The sequence below is a fragment of the Watersipora subatra genome, chromosome 1 (genome assembly GCF_963576615.1).
Source record: "Watersipora subatra chromosome 1, tzWatSuba1.1, whole genome shotgun sequence".
Taxonomy (NCBI): domain Eukaryota; kingdom Metazoa; phylum Bryozoa; class Gymnolaemata; order Cheilostomatida; family Watersiporidae; genus Watersipora; species Watersipora subatra.
Genome location: NC_088708.1, coordinates 48,373,487 through 48,390,800, shown reverse-complemented (window position 1 = coordinate 48,390,800; position 17,314 = coordinate 48,373,487). Strand labels below are relative to the sequence as shown.

The 17,314-nt window shown below is 33.5% G+C and overlaps 1 protein-coding gene across 1 annotated transcript in view; it reads left to right on the top strand.

Annotated features, from left to right (window-relative positions):
• The first annotated feature begins 7,273 nt into the window (after positions 1–7,273).
• LOC137390155 (dynein axonemal intermediate chain 7 homolog) overlaps positions 7,274–17,314 on the top strand; it is a 19,702-nt gene continuing 9,661 nt past the window's right edge. The window contains exons 1-10 of the mRNA XM_068076436.1: positions 7,274–7,397; positions 7,803–7,890; positions 7,994–8,085; positions 9,773–9,877; positions 10,792–10,932; positions 11,673–11,753; positions 11,977–12,146; positions 12,588–12,763; positions 13,744–13,838; positions 16,129–16,237. Of these exons, the coding sequence (XP_067932537.1) occupies positions 7,395–7,397; positions 7,803–7,890; positions 7,994–8,085; positions 9,773–9,877; positions 10,792–10,932; positions 11,673–11,753; positions 11,977–12,146; positions 12,588–12,763; positions 13,744–13,838; positions 16,129–16,237 (1,060 nt within the window). The 5' untranslated portion in view covers positions 7,274–7,394. The remainder of the gene's footprint in view (positions 7,398–7,802; positions 7,891–7,993; positions 8,086–9,772; positions 9,878–10,791; positions 10,933–11,672; positions 11,754–11,976; positions 12,147–12,587; positions 12,764–13,743; positions 13,839–16,128; positions 16,238–17,314) is intronic.

Sequence of the window (17,314 nt, the reverse complement as noted above, 5' to 3'; positions counted from 1 at the left end):
TCAATAACAATTTTCACTGTGTGAAGCCTATAATCTGTTGCTAGTACTAGAACTATTATTTTACCAAGCTCATCTAGTTCATGATTGTATCAAACTTCCCATTCTAAACAGCATAAAGGTGGCAGACACTACATGCATGATGAATAAACAATAATTTCACATCACTTAAATTTTCTTTTGTATGAAAGATAGCCGTTATCTATGAGACGTAACATGCAGCTTCTACGACCTTGGTTCTACACCAATTAAGGCTAACAGCTAGCCATCAAGTGAGCACTTTTCCTTACTCTAAAGGTAAACATCATTAATCGTAGACTGAATCAAAAACGTGTCAAATTTAAGAATAAGGTACGCACACTCTTTACTAACACTCAGTTGATGGTTTGCAACCTGTGTTCGTTCGAAACATAAGGTTTCGGTGAGGCAGGCTCAGGGGCTCGACGAATGTAGCATATTTTATTTCGTTAGAATTTTATGAATTCGATGAGTGTACGTATTCTACCACTTGCGGGTATCAGTACTACAAACAAGTTCAAAAACCACTGCTCTAATCATTTTGGAGTTTATGTCTTCATTATTATATAATAGTTAGCTATTGCAACGTTGGCAATAAAGTTTTCATTCGGCCCACATGATGGGTATTTGATTGTCCAAACCCACAGACGTAAAACTGCAACACACATGACAATCCAATCAATTGATATAGATATTTTTCATCATAACACTCATGAAAAAGTTAGCAGAAATAATTCTGCTGTGAGACTGAAAGCCATGCCAGTTTTATTATCCAACATCTATTGCCTTATAACTAGTTATATTTTAACCGCTGAAGCCAAAACTGTAAACACTAACGTAAAATAAGAGGGGTAGCTCTATATATTAATAAATAAAACAACTCAACTTTTCAACCGGATGTCGAAAACGAGTATGGCGCGGAATAATTTTTATTTGAAAACTGCATATTTATTTACAAACTATTAGGTTAATAACTGCAATTAAATAGAAATTAAGTAAAATAAAAATTTGATACCACCAAAAATTTTAATTTGAAAATGGAAGGGGACTATTAATAGAGGCAAACATGATAGTGGTATAACTTGCTCCAAAGAGCAGACAAATCTTTTCTAACTAGCCATTGCCATCCACGAAACAGCTGAGAGCAATGAAACGGGACACTTGGAAGACTAAACTACAGCTCATTTTCATAATTTACAGAAGATCGCACCACTAAACGTGTTACATACAAATTATTAAAATGTGCATGTAAACTATGCACTAAACAAATAAAAATAGCTTGGTGTATAACCATAGATGCAGACGAACATACTGAAGGGAAAAATATGCATAAGTCAAAAGTTTGTATAACAATGATGGGTAATTATTGTAATCTATTGTTTAAGCTGGTCTCCGATATGTGCTTCTTATTATATTGTATAGTAAAATACTGTTATGATTCTAATTGTAGCGTACATCTATCTGATATAAATAGTGTAGTTTATCAGTTTATCAACAGCCAACAAAGCTAGAACTGCTCAAGAGGCTTCTTTTGTCCATGAGTTGCTGCCATATCAGCTATCATAATGGTAGGTGCTGCATGACAGCTCCTAATAAAAATGGTAATGGAGTTTTAATAGCTTCATTTAAATATTAAGGCACTATCTTAAAAAACTCATTGTCCATTTACATTTGGTACAATATTTATGGAAATGCGGTTAGCTAATAAATAAACAGCATGGTTACAATAATAATAATAATAAACTGGTGAATGTCTAAAAAAATGAAAAAATGGTTATTTGTCAATTTGTTCCAGTTTCTTAAACCTCTCCTTTTCTGTATTATCTTCCTCATAATAGCGTTTCTTTAGTGTTCGATATTTCCTCAGCATATAAAGAGCTTCAATCTCCTTTGTGACAAATTCCCCTCTGGCTAACAAAGCATCAATCTGTTCTGGATCAGATACATCTTTATTCTTTGAGAAGGATGCCTTTAATCTATCTCTAAAGTATGTGTAACCAGCAGGGTATTCTCTTCCCATGTACAGCAGCTGAAATATACACAAATTAGCATAAACATTTAACAACCCTATAGACACATTTTAATTTAATCAGAAACTAGAACACCAGACAACTGAACAAAACCAAGAGATGTGCTAAGCAGAAGAGATATATAAAAAACATTAAGTGTCACTGTGATTGCCAAGTTACATAAAATTGCATTTAGTTCATAGAGTGAAGACTAAAATAGCTGCCCTACTCAATAGAATTCATGTGTTGTTCATGTACTTTGCATTATTTGCACTATGATGAGTAAGCAAACTGCGCAGAGCCAAAGAGAAGACAACAACCATACAAATGCTCTTTTCAGAAAAGTCCAACATACTAGTAAGACAAGAAACACAATAGTACAAAGACTTGTTTGTTTACAGCTTCATAAACAACTCATTTAAAACCAGGCATACGCCGCAGATAGAACTTTCAGACATTTGAAGGAGACTTATGTGTGAGTTTAAGCAGTAGTGAGATTGGATGAAGGTGTTTGTGGTACAATTGATATTACTGTTACTATAAGGCTAAGATAAGAAACAAATGAAATGCATATTGTAATTGGGTGCTAATCAGAGACTAACAGAAGAGTAGAGCTTAAAAATAATAAACCTCTACATATGCGTTTAAGTGTGTTAGGAGATGTTAGAGAGCCCGCAGACTGGTCCGGGGCGAGTGGACGATATCAGGTTCATTTGAGAATAAGAACTGCTGGATGGCCAAGTCATTATAGGCCTATTTTTCTCTATTAGGCCAAAAAAAACCCGCAATACATATTGCAAATCGGTGCTAATCAGAGTCGAACAGAACATTAGCTTATAAAAGTAGTAAATTTCTATGGAAAATACGTCGAGGCTAAGTTGAGAATAAAAACTGCTGGTTGGCTGAACAGACATCAGGCCAACTGATCTTAAATTATTAAGAAGCAGGCAAACACTAATTTAGACATTCGGCTTCACCGGCCTTGTACGTGACTATATCTCCTTCAGTGTAGATAAAATGCACACAGCTGATTGGTTCACTATATCCGACTTTAAAAAGTAAAGGTGGTAGATGAACATTTTATTATTTGGTATTTACTTCACGTTACAAGAGCTAACTGTAGCTGTGAATTGGTTAAGTTAAAAATATTCTCAGGTAAAAACCAACGCGCATAGTTATCATTGAATGTGAGTTGAATTTCTGTCAGTAATTTACTACCCATTCAGGTTGGTACTGACAAAAATTTGTATCAAGAACAGTACTATGTATAAAGGACCATCTAATCTTCAGACATAACATTATGCTATATGATGACCAGAATAAGGATGCGACACAGGGATCGCTAAACATATTATGGAAATGTTTACTTTTCCATATCCATTTCCATAAACATAAATATTTCCATAATTTTATGGAAATGGATATGGAAATTTTATTTTAGAAATATGGAAATGTTGTGGAAATGGAAATAATATGGATATGAATTATGGAAATGGAAATAATATGGAAATAAATTATGGAAATGTTATGGAAATGGAAATAATATGAAAATAAATTATGGAAATGTTATGGAAATGGAAAAACTATATAAAAATGAATTATGGAAATGTTATGGAAATGGAAATAATATGGAAATAAATTATGGAAATGGAAATAATATGGAAATGAATTATGGAAATGGAAATAATATGGAAATAAATTATGGAAATGTTATGGAAATAATATGGAAATAAATTATGGAAATGTTATGGAAATGGAAAAAACTATGGAAATGAATTATGGAAAGGTTATGGAAATAATATGGAAATGAATTATGGAAATGTTATGGAAATGGAAATAATATGGAAATAAATTATGGAAATGTTATGGAAACGGAAATAATATGGAAATGAATTATGGAAATGTTATGGAAATGGAAATTGTGACAAACACGTAATCCCTGATGCGACATGAATAAATCAACGCCGGCGCATTATAAAAATATGGTCTTCAGAACTTTGTATAAGTGTGTTCTAAAATAAAAATTACATACTTCTAGTAATGGAAACAAGTTGAAAATAAAGCCTATTCATTACAATACATATATATATATATATATATATATATATATATATATATATATATATATATACTATATGTATTGTAATATAATACAATACATATCAATTGTAATGAACTATTGTGGTTTAAGTGTAATTATTACCTACATTTTTATATAACTGAATCACTTCTGCACGCCTTGCCATAATCAATGTCCTACAAAACATGAATACAGTTAGTTTGCTAGATCAAAAGTAGAAGTAATCGGTTGTGGCTTCATCAAAAGATAAGTACCTCATGTGAAATAAAAGCTCATAAAAATAACTGGTGAACGAATTTCGACTACCAAAGAGCCTTAAAACATTGTTTTTGAATTTTGAGTTTAATGCATCAATTAAAATCATGCATAACAATATGTCAGTAGAACCATATTGCTGCAATTCTTCATAATTGTTGGTTTGACAGCGAAAACAACACATGAAAAAGTTATTTTTAAATAAATAAGTATTCCAGTCAGTAATGCAACCTTTTTGTTTCAGTTTAAATAAGGAAAATCCAGCAAGGTAATTAGATAAAACACACTGTTCAAGGAGTTTTGAAAAAACCAACCTCATTTGCTTTTAAATTATGTACATGAGAAACAAAGAGTAAACTGGTTCAGTTCCAAATCTTTCTTGTACAAACTAAAACATTAGGTCACATACATGTCACAAAATAACACAAACAGGCAATTGAAGTAACAACTCTTATTGTTGGAGGAGAGTGCTGTGTTTTGCTAACTTGGTCGCCCACATTTATGATGTTTGGGGTTAAGTTATAGGAATTCTTGTAGTAACTAAAACTGCATGCCAATACTTAAAAAAATTTATTCAATTCATTCAATAGGAAACAGCAAAACTAGCAAAGTCAAAGTGCCCTAAACTAACAGTTAGAAACTGCTACTTTATATAACAGCTTCAAACAAAATGAATTTGAACTGCTTTCCTCTTTGGTCCTTAGCAATGTAATTTAGGAATGATTATAAATAGTGTTGCCTTTCCTATAATGCTCATACACGGTGCTGTTTATTATTGATTTACTCAGCTTGTGGTCTTATCTTTATGCCGGAACATTGTACACAACGAAGACCTAGATTTTCCAATAGCACTACTTTTTTATCAGGTATGAACAGGTTGAAAATAATACTACTTAGTTAATAGCATCCACAATGCTTCCTAGTTAACCAATTAATGAGTACTGCATAATCAGTTGGTTACTTTTGGTTTGAGTTTCAGAAATGGTGCTCATCGCATCAGGTGTACAGGTGCAGTTGGACAATTGTTTTCATAAAGTCATAGAAAATACTTTTAATGAAAATTTTAAAATAAGATTCTATACTTTTGAAATAAACAAAAATAGTCAAAAAAACAATATCCTTGCACAAAGTGATAGCTATTGTGAAAAACTACAGGCTATGGTGCAAGTCAAAAATTGTGAAAGGAACCATTGGGTGAACATGACAGAACCTACTGCTGAAGTTTGCTTAAATATGCGCCTCATTGCAGTCTGCTATTGAGATCGCAGTGGAGTCAGCAAGTATTTCAAAGACATTTAGCAGCATGAAGGCAAAGTGTTCTTGAAGGAGGACAGATGGCAACTGACCAGTGTTTAGATTGTTGTGTAGCAGCACGTTGCGAAGTTTGTCTTGAAAGAAATCACTCATAATATGGAGAGGCTTTTGCAGCTTTTTTGATTCCTTGTTAGCAACCAACCATGACTGCAAAAAGACTCAGTTTAAAAGATTACAGTCTTTGTGTAGTCTTATAGATTGTGCTTCTTCAAGGAAGTTAGAGACTGCACTGGGCGCAGCAGACTTGTTGGTGAGAGAGACACTCATGCGTTTTCAAGTCAAGAAAACAACTCATCTTGTAGGAACACTCTATGCAGTTTAGTATCATAGTTTATCAAATTCAGTGAAGACTTCATAGGGTGAGCATGAAGTGTTTACAGCCAATAAGCAGGTACACTAAAGTTGTATTTGTAAAAGTGAATGGAAAAGATCTAAAACTTGTTGGTTATTGCATATTTGTTGTAAAACTATGTAATGATCTATTATCATCCTTATTTTTTGTTTTCTTGCAATGCCTTCTGAGCCTGTCATAGCATATGGCTCGCCCTATAATTGTTCTAATTAGCGGTTTTTATCATCCATTTGTGTATATAAGGCGTATACGCAAGTCGGGTGTATATCTATAGTGTAGGCCTATATATTCCTATGTACTGTAAGTGTTGCAAAGCATATAGCATACACGTCAGAATAGTATGTTCAAACACCGAAAATCATTGATTGAAAAACTACAGTATCAACTAAATATCCTAAATCAAACAAACAAAAGGGCGGGGTAGTTTCAGTTGTAATGAACAAATTATCAGACAATGTTCCTAAAAAATACACTAATCAAAGTTTAATAATATCTGTAGTGAAAATGCATACTTTCTTTTTGAAAACTTAGTAAACTTTCTTTTTGAAAACTTATTAAACTTTCTTTTTGAAAACTTATTAAACTTTCTTTTTGAAAACTTATTAAACTTTCTTTTTGAAAACTTATTAAACTTTCTTTTTGAAAACTTATTATGCCATCAACTTTGGACATAATTTCATCACATAACTGCAATGTAATGGGGACTCTAGGCACAACCCATAAGAACAAAAATAATTGGACTCAGTCGAATTGTCGCAAAGTAACAACCTGCTTTGCGTCGCCACACTGTCTAAATGCGTTATCACAAACTTAATATTTCTAGAAGTATTTCACAACATTCATCATAACAAATAAGACAGCGATTCAACAATTGCTCTATAAATTTTCGTTGTTCAACACTTCACAGCTAGTTAAAACGCAGACACCTTCAAATTGTTATCACTTTTTGTGAAAGCCGTACCGAACACGCGTAGCCTGAGTTACGAGTTACATAAAATGCGAATACCTATAGATTTAACTTGACAATGTAAAGCCCAGCTACGGTCATAAACAACATTGACGTCTAGAAAGCCACTAGCCAAGCGCTTCTATGATAGTTGCACTGACTTATGGATTCTTATACTGCGCGTAAACCAGCAAATTGGGGTATCTTCTACATCTTAGCTGTTGCTTGGTGATTGTACGCTAAATTTGTAAAATTTTATTGTCGCTCTCTGCTTAATAAAATAACGGTATTAAACCGACACTGTTCACTTCGCATCTGTTGTACCGTAACTCAGACAAGAAACATATTTGTATCGCCAAGATTGTATATTCATTTCAGCTTCAGTTCAAAAATCTTATTTTAGCTTCATGGTAATAGTACATAATGGTAAGACTTTTGTCATTATCCCGTGACATGCTCTTACCTTATGATGCTGCATTGCAAACGAAATAATATTTGTTCAACACGCTCAGCGTGTTGCTGGGGAGCTTTTTTAAATTGATAGATATGTAACATTCATTTTGCTCTCATCTTTCAAAATTGCATTAATATCCTGTTACTTAGTTTACTTCGTACAAAAAAAACAAAGCATTCAGACAACCCACGACGTAATAATATTAATGTTCAACCAAATTTTTTGCAGCCTAAAAAAGAAGCCAGAAATTTAAAAGTATGGTTTGCTCAGCTATATTTTGCTTTTAGTTGTTTGTTGTTTCTGTATTAGAGTGTGCTGGCTTTTCTATCTTATTAACAACATTCCTCATTGATTGAAAGTTGAAGTGGTCATTTTAGCCTCCCAAATCAGGAAAAAAGAAATTGACCAAAGCCGAGAAAGATAAGCTGAAACAAGAGGAAGATGAACGTAGACTGCAAGAAGAGGGTACGTTCACTTTGTAAATTTAAGGCTATTGCAACAATTTGGATTATGATCCTGCAAATCTAATATTCATAAAGACTTTCATTTTCCATTTTTGAAATTTTAGAAGAAGAACAAAAGAAAAAGCTTGAAGAAGAACAAGCTAAAGCAGAAAGAGAAAAAGTTGAAGCTGTTGAAAGAAAGCGTTTAGAGGCTGAGGTAGATTATTATTACTTTCTGTTTGGAATGTTCTACTAATCATCTTAAAATGAGAACTTACTGTTAGATGTGACAACCAGTCAGGAGTATTGTTAGATGCACAAAAATCCTACAGTTATTTGAAAAGCTGCTCAGGCTTTCTGCAGCTGGATCATTTAGTTGATTATTCTACAATTGCTCATTATTTCTACAATTGAATGTAAAAGCAAGTCATAATCATCAAATGTTCTTTTCAAATTTTTAATTCTACTTTACAAAAGAACTTCAATGTTGTTTGCAAGCATGACTTTGTATTAAGTTTCTGAATTTATTATTTTTTATTTATTACTATCATTATTATATTATTGTTGCAGGTTGTAACTTCTGCTAACAATGTAATCTTTACTGAATAATTTTATCCCAATTTATTCAATTAATCAAACCCATCGCTTTTTAAGCAGATACAATATTAACATTTTTTCTCGCTTTCTTTTCCCTAATAATTATGGCAGTATTTTTTTTAATGTTTAAGGCCACAACTTGCTCATATTGGTAGTGACTGTTGTGTCAGGCGTTGCTAGCTGTTGGTATGAAACCAAAATTAGGAGGTTCAACTTACTGCCGTGATACTTGGATGGTACATTCTGTGGTTAGTGTCATCATATGACACTTGTTAAGGCAAGTGTCAACCTATGACACATCCTATGACAAGTGTCATTTTATAACACATCCTATGACAAGTGTCATTGTATGACAAATGCTATGAGAGTGTTTTAATTTAATGTCAATGGTTAATCGTTGATAGAATGTTTTCCTAAATGACTTTTCAAACTATATTACAAATTATTACTTTAATACACTAGCAACTTGAAGCTGCAAGATTGGCATTCATTGAGGTAGTCAAGGTAAGCGCTGGTATGGTCAAAATACCAAATATAGCCCGTTATTTTGCCCATTTACTGCATGTAGTTATATTTAGTCACATAGATCACTCCAGTATATCATTTTTTATTAAAACCCTCTTTCATTCCATCCAAAGTAGTTTATCATTTTACCCTGGTTAGTTAACTGCGTGCAATTTTATGGTCTCAGCGGTGACTAGAAGGGCAAGTGGGTGAGTGCATAAATTACAAATAATAAGTACGCTCAAACTAAGCTTTTCAACAAATTTTATCCGCATATTTGCTACACTTGCAATTAAGGCACATGTAACAACTGAAATATAATCCACCTACCCACGTTCCCTTCTTTCCAACTTTACAACTTTCTGCAATACTTTCCACCAACTGCAATACATGTGCAGTCAGATGCAGCTCAGGACACGCAGCTTCGGATAATCTGACCCAGTTAGTTAAATTAGAACTATGCAATAAGACACCAGAATCATAAAACTTGTTGATATTGGTAAGAATGCTCTGTAAATATTGGGTAGTTTCCAGTTAATTTTTGATGACTTTGTAAAGCTCACTAAATTAACTTGATGTAGTATCTTTTAACGTGCTACCGGTAAATGATCACATACCTTGTTTTACTAAATCACCATACGATTCTTTGGATAATACCAAATTTAGAACTAATGTTTTGCATCAACCACTTTTAAGTTTGTAAACATCAATCGACTTATATGCAATACAAAACAGTTATGACAATGGCAAGCAGGTGCTAGGTGATGGAACTTTTAATTTAATTAATGCTTATTTGAATTCAGGAATCAAAAAGAAGAAAAGCTCAACTTGAAGAGTTGAATGATCTAATAGATAAGCACTCTAGCTTTATCAGGAATCAGGAAGACACTAGAAGGAAGAATGCCAAGGTATAACTTTATATACCTTAAATTTCTATCTACTCTGGGTGGCAGCAGTAACTTCAGCTACCCAGGCGCACCTTAAATGTTTAGCTACTCTGGGTGGCAGCAGCGACTACAGCTACCCAGATGCTAAAAGGTTATTTTTTGGAGTCCTAACAGTGACTTGACTACTTTTGCTTTGTTCAAGTCAGTGATGATAGCCTATTAAATAGCTTTATATCAGCTACTTGTTTTATTAAATTATATCAAAACCTTGGAAGTTAGTAAGTCTTTTAACTAAATACTCTGACTGCATGTCTTTTCACAGACTGATGGTTTATTCGGCAGAATAAAATCATGTAACAGTGTCTCGTTATTATAACTTGTAGAAAAGTTAGTTGAACGTTTCAGAATTCTGGAATTTTTATGTAGGGTAGTGTTTTTTTGCCTTTTTATTGTTCAGGTTAGAGATATATTTTTGTTATGTGTCTGTTCTTCCAGGCTTTTCTCTAGAATCAACCAATATGATCGTCTATCTTTACGCTAAATAATTCTTCTTTCAAAGAATCTTGGAAACACTCGTCAAATTATTTTGGTCTCATTCAGTATATAATTATTCCAAAAGATAAATTATCAACTAAAATAGCATATTCATTTGATTGTCTATTTTGACTGGTTAAATTCACTTCTGCAATGTTATATCATAAGAGATGTCTTGCTATAAGACAGTCGTTGACATGTAAATGGTCTCTCATTCTGTAGCTAAAAATAACATTGCTCAAAACATCTCTAACCCTCAGACCTCTTTAAGCAGTTAAAACAGGAGTAGTGAGAGCTGTTAGCCTGGTGATTTTTGAAAATATGATAACTGCCCTATTTATAGAACTTATGATAAAATAAGTTAATTTTACGTTGCTGTTTACAAAGCTGTTTGTTTTTAGTGGGAGCGGTATATGAGGTGCAATGGTTCTGCAGATCCCACCATAGCCGGAGAAATCAACACGTATATAAATTTAGAGAGAGAGGACACTGCACGCAGTAGCATCGAGGAAATCCTCCCCAAATGTCGACATACTCGTGAGGTAGAGTCTAGTATTGCAGTGTTCATTGTGTTAGTGCCTGGATCGCAGCCTGTTGTATTTCTTCATCTGTGCCTTGTGGACCTTGGGCTGTGAATTTTCTTTTCAAACAAAGCAATTAGATTTTACATAAATAGTCTTAGTAGTTGTGATTTTGAAATTATCTTTCTGTTGTTTTTTTCTATTTCCATGTTTTATAAATACATATACTGTATGTTTTTTCATTCATTTTTTACTAAAGCATTAAAATTCTTTTTTTTTGCTCAACAGCTAAAATGTTGCTGACTGCTGACGGCTGGTGAACATATCACTCTGAAATCATCTTATCTACTCACTCCAACGTCTAATAATAGAACCTCATTATTCACAATATAGCTTGGTGATTTCAAGTAATATGATATCAAGCGTTACGGTATTAGCTCATATAATTTCAAATCATACAATATTAGGTCACACCACCTCTTTTCATAAGATAGTGTCAAATCACATGGCGTCAAGTCGCGTTGTGTCAAGTCGTATTATGTCAGGTCACGCTATGTCAAGTTGCATTATGTTAAGTCCCATTGTGTCAAGTCAATAATGTCAAGTTACATAATGTCAAGTCGTATTATGTCAGGTCACACTATGTCAAGTTGCATTATGTCAAGTCACATGATGTTTAGTTATAGGATACCAAGCTATATAATATTTGGCATTATATTCTATCAAAACTCAAAACAGTATGTTTGTTCTGCTCACTGCAGTTGATAGAGGAGCTCGAGTTTATCATATCTGATACACCTGAAGGAGAAATCAAGGAACAAGAACTGCAGCGTTACCGACAGGTATGTGTGTAATTGCCTTCTCATGTTTAGTAAGCTTGATTATCGGGACATGTGAAAATTTACTTGCTTCCCCTGGACTGATGTTGGCTGACAGTGCGATTTCTTTCAAGAATGGCGGCAAAAACAACTAGAAATCATAAATGTGTGCTGGTGCTGTGTTACCAGTGACTACATCATCATTACCAAACTTGGCTGTTTTTTGAAGTGGCAATCTTCTTTGCAGACGATATCAGAGCTGCAGCAGCTGGTGAATGAGAAGCTAGACCTGGCCTCGCATGACGTGACTCTTAAAGCGACACATCTCATGAATTCTGAGACACTTAACCTTCAGAGTGTTTTCCATGATGACCAGGTTCGCCTCTATATCTGGGGAAACCTGAGTAGAAACCCTCGGTAAGTGCACGAGTTAGTTAGTTGCATATTATAATTGAACTTATCGCTTTTATAGGAAAAAGATAGCTTCCATATATATATATATATATATATATATATATGTCATGCAGCCTTATTACACCTCAACATCTTCGGGGCAGTTAGATGAACTATGGTTTATGACATTATAGCAGTGAGGTCAACTATGACCGTACTATAGCTGTTTAGTGAACTGTTACCTTATTATAGTAGCTAAGTGAATTACGGCCTTCTTATAGTAGTTGAGTGAACTATGACCTTATTATATTAGTTAAAAGAACTATGACCTTACTATAGCAGCTAAGTGCACTATGACCTTTTTATAGCAAATAAGTGGACCATACAAGGCATTTTAGTTGGCAATGTTCATATGTTGATTTTGTCATCACAAGAAAAGCTTGTGAAATATTGTTTGTTTGGCAGAATTAAGTCATTTGAGTTTCCTGAGGGTGCGATTGCCTTTGATATTCCCAAGCTGCTGACTCTGACCGATGCTGGTTATCGCTGCCTCATCACCACCTATGATCACCTCTCTTATCTCTCCAAGAGCTTTTACCCTCGTAAGAAGGTCGTAGAGGAAGCTCCTCTTCCAGAACAAGGTATATGCCCGTCGCCATTTTCTTTTGTCCACTTTCCTTATAATCAGGTAGCATCTGCTAATAGATCTTGAGGTACTCTCCACTATCTACCATTAACAAAGATAAAATAGTTGAGACAGCGATGAATAGTATTTAAGATTTTCTATTAAGAAACTGTCTTAGAATGAAAAAACCGAAAGCCAATTTTGCATCATTGTTAAAATTCAATAAGCTGAATGGTGATAAAGAGTTGCACTCCGTATATGAGTTTAGCTGTAGTGGCAGCTTATCTCTCACTAATAAAAAAGGGTCAAACTAGAAAATCACAGAACATTTGTCGCTATATGTTGCTGAAAAAATATAGAAATTGAGAAAGCCTATTTTCCAACCCGAATATAACTTATGTTACAACAATTATTATTTCCGTTACCTTTTCTACCTTGCTTGTATTAAAGCATAGCTTCGAACTTATTCATTTAGTCTGCTAACATTGGTCATTATGAGTGTTAACACAGTTTCGTAGGGCTATGTTACTTGTCAATGGGTTAACAGAGAAAATTATACTGTTATGTTTGTGTTAACATGTTCACTCGCTTGGATGTAAATTTGTGTCAGTATTTGCATGGTTGTTAACAATAACCATTAACATGTAATCACCAACACTGTCATCATACTTTGTTAAGACCGCTAACATGCTTTGCTAAAACGGTTAACACAATTTTGAGTAATAATATCTTTATATTATTAACAGACTTTGTTTGCACTACCACTATGCTTTGTTATGTATTTGTTAACACAACATGTATTTGTCTAGTTAGTCAGTTACATGTAGTTAGTTTGTCATGTTAGTAGTCTTTGGTATGACTATTAACACACATAAGAGTATCAACTACTTTTAATACTGTTAAAATAAGTTATTAAAATGGTTAGTTGACTGGTATTTAATTATCTTAGAAAATCTTTATGATGTAGTTAAACGTTTTAGTTGTTGATTCTTGTAGATGGGGAACCAGGTGCAGAGGAAGAGACCAAAGAAGGTGGCCAACAAGGTGAAGAGGGGGAAGATGGTGAAGGAGCTGATAGAGAGAACACAGAGGTAGCTCTATACACTTCCCGTTAGCTTGTTCACCTCAAGTTGATCTTGTAACATTCTTTGTATCAATTTAAGAACTGTAATTATTTTTTCTGTGCAGTTTCTCTCTTGTTAAATGTTACTAGTTTACGTTAAAAAAAGCTAACAGTAGATATAACAATACAAACTTACTTGATAAATAGTATCCCAGGATAGATTTTTGGTACAATATGTATATAATTTAGATATCTACATGTTATACAGGCGTATATCATATGCATTTATACATATTATAGATGCTTATTGTTGTATAGCATTATACTCAACATACATTGTATATGTTAAACACTGACATACTGTCATAATATGTTGATCTCTATACAGATCCTTTTACCACAGAGTTAATTGTAAACTAGTTATTTTTTATTAACCTAACCCATTATATTCATTTCATATCCCTAGATACTCATAAGCAATGAAGATTTTATTATGATATACGTTAGATCTGCTTGCTTATACGTTCATTGAAAGATGAAAAAAGCATCTCATTTCTTAAAGATATGTTTGCGGAACTAGTGTTTTCACCTTGAGTTATCATAGCAAATTTTAAATGATACACAAGTTCTATCTATGGTTGGTCACTTTTATTATCGAGCTCTATGACTTTAGCGCGAGAAAAGTTTTAAAATTCATCTCTATTTTAATATCTTGCTGAGGAATTGTCAAGGACTACACTGTCTTACCATTAAGGCTTTTTTACGTCAGTATCACTCGTATACAATTCTCTGTGCTAACTTGTTTTTAATGTGATAAGCCAAACACTAATGAAGTTACTCGTGAAAATGAAGTCTTCGAGAGAAGTGACGAAAACATCAGTGTATGTATAAAACAAACTGCACAGACACATTCTGGTGTTATTCAATTATGTTTTTTGAATGATTTCACATGTCTGTGAGAGTTCTGACACGGATGACTTTGGTTGATATGAATTACCATTATTTATGCATTGTATAGCGTGATGTGTACAGGTGTACAGTGATGTGTATGCAGTTGTTAGGGATTTACATTGAAAGAACTTTGTATTGAGTTTGTATTTTTATATCCTTTCTCATGTTTATATTTAGATGAGTATCGATATAAACAACCTTCAAGCGAGTTTGGTTAGTTTAAAGTTATTTCTCCTAAACTGAATTTGTTGTGGAAGTCATCTTAGTGAACATGTGCATTCTCCTTCTTCCATCATAACTTACTTTTCTATTTTAACTAACCTACTAATGTTCCAGTGGTTTGTTTCTCATTAACTGCAAAGCACTCCACTCAACTTGTTCGGCGTGGAAACAGCACTGTCTCTCTGATTTGTCGACTTCTAGATAAAATTAGGTTTTTCACTAGAAATTAAAGTCGTTGCTTTTAATCTGATAAGAAAACGCAAACATGAAATTTTGGTACAAAGCTTGTGCCGAACTTGCAACAAATCCGCAAGGTCAGAAAAAAAGTAAACAGAAAAAGAATGTATAATCGAATCAGCTAGTTGGCTGAACGCTGAATATACAGATTATTGTCTGAAAAACAAATAAAACCAAATAAGCAAAAAAAATCGTTTAATTAATATATTGCAATATTCAGCTTTTCTTTCTTCAAGTGTTGTCTGTGATGTCTTCGAACCTATCGTAGTAGTTTTCCTGTGTCAAGGTCATTACATTTCATTTTTTCCACTTTAGTAGTAGAAGGAAAAAACGTGCTTCCTAGTTTCTGCTTGATATGACTGCAATTAAAAAGCTCGCCACATTTGTTCTTGTTAAAGTCAACATTTTTTAATGACCATCATGAGGTAGAACAGTTGAAAATGTATAATCTAGACCTGTGATCAGTTGTACGCTGCTAAGCATTGGCAGTGGATAAAACATTATTGATTTTCAACTCTTGTGATATTTGTCATGCTCCTTTCTCATAAATACAAAACAAAAAAACTATAAAAAAACTAAAACAATTGATTTTATATGTCGCACCATATCAATATGATCTAATGATATTATGTAAAGATTTATAACTTTTTACACACTTGATGAACAAATTTAGTATTATCAAACTGTGGTTCTTAGACTGTATTTGCTGCTGACTGCTGCCGCATACAGATGTGCTCATTTACTCTTGCTGCCGATTTCTGCCACTCATATAAGTTTCACAACATACACACAACGAAAATCATGTCCAAAGAACCTTCTTCATAAAACTCAAAAATTGGTTACCTAGTACTGAGGTAAGGTTCATAGGAGTTGTGTTTCCTCACCTTGTTGAGCTATGTATATACTAGGATCTGATGGCCATGCTTGATAAGCCAGATGACGAAGAGGAGGAAAAGGATGACAAGACAGTAGAAGAACAACCAGAGATTATCGAGGATGACCTTGTCAAGACTCCAGGTATGTTCAGGTGTTCCCAGTTTATCAGATTTTCGTAAATATGCAAATTGTGTTGGAATTAGAAATTCACATTTTTATTCTGATTTTAAATATGAATAGTACACTTGTTAAAATGTTTATCACAAATATAAATTATACTATATGATACTGTATGTATATCAAACAGAGAACTAGGCCTACCCAATGCCCATTACAGTGTGTCTAATACTCTGACATTACGCTTTAAAAAATATTTAAATTAAAAAAATTATAATGCCACAGATATATAATTTTAGTTTTAACTTTCAATGCCAATAAATCTTGCATGGCTTTGAAAAGTTTGAGATATTTTAATTTGGCACTGAATATCTGTGATCAAGCAAAACATCTTATTTTGTATTTCTAGACTTTTAGGCAAGTTTCAGCATCGCCTTATAGCATCAACTTTTGGAACATATGCTTTAAAGAATCATATGTTTTAAACATGGGAAAATTTAATTCTTTTTAATGTCTTAGTTGTGTGAAAATGTATTTTAAGCCACCTTTCTGAGAGGTTCATATTTACGTAACATAAATGCCCTTGTTTTATTCAATGTAAAGAAAAGTCTTATTCCTTATTTGAACTAGCATTGTGATTCTTTTTTATCACACTTGATTGCTGACCTCATGTTGCTGTTCAGCTGAGTCTATACAAATCTCAAAGTTTGTCATCTGTTGTTCTTCCTTCAGTATGTCCAGCGATAGCTATTAATTAATATGTTGGAATAAAGAATCTGTATCGCAGAAGATTTGATCTCAGACTCTCTGGTTCACCAGTCTGATGCCTTACCAATTCAGCCACACGAACTTAATGAATTCCTTAGGCGATATATCTCAGCAAATACACTACCGCGCTCGGTCACCACGCAAAGTAATGGCGTAACATCATGAAAAGCGTAAAGTCATGAGAAGCTGGGTTCTTATTAGTAAGCTTACTCAAATTATCCATTGGTAATGTACCGGGTAGCACAGCTAGTCTATATAAATCTCAAAGTGTTTGTATGTATGTCTGTACTTCGATATGTCCGGCTGTAACTATTAAAATATTGGAACTAAGTT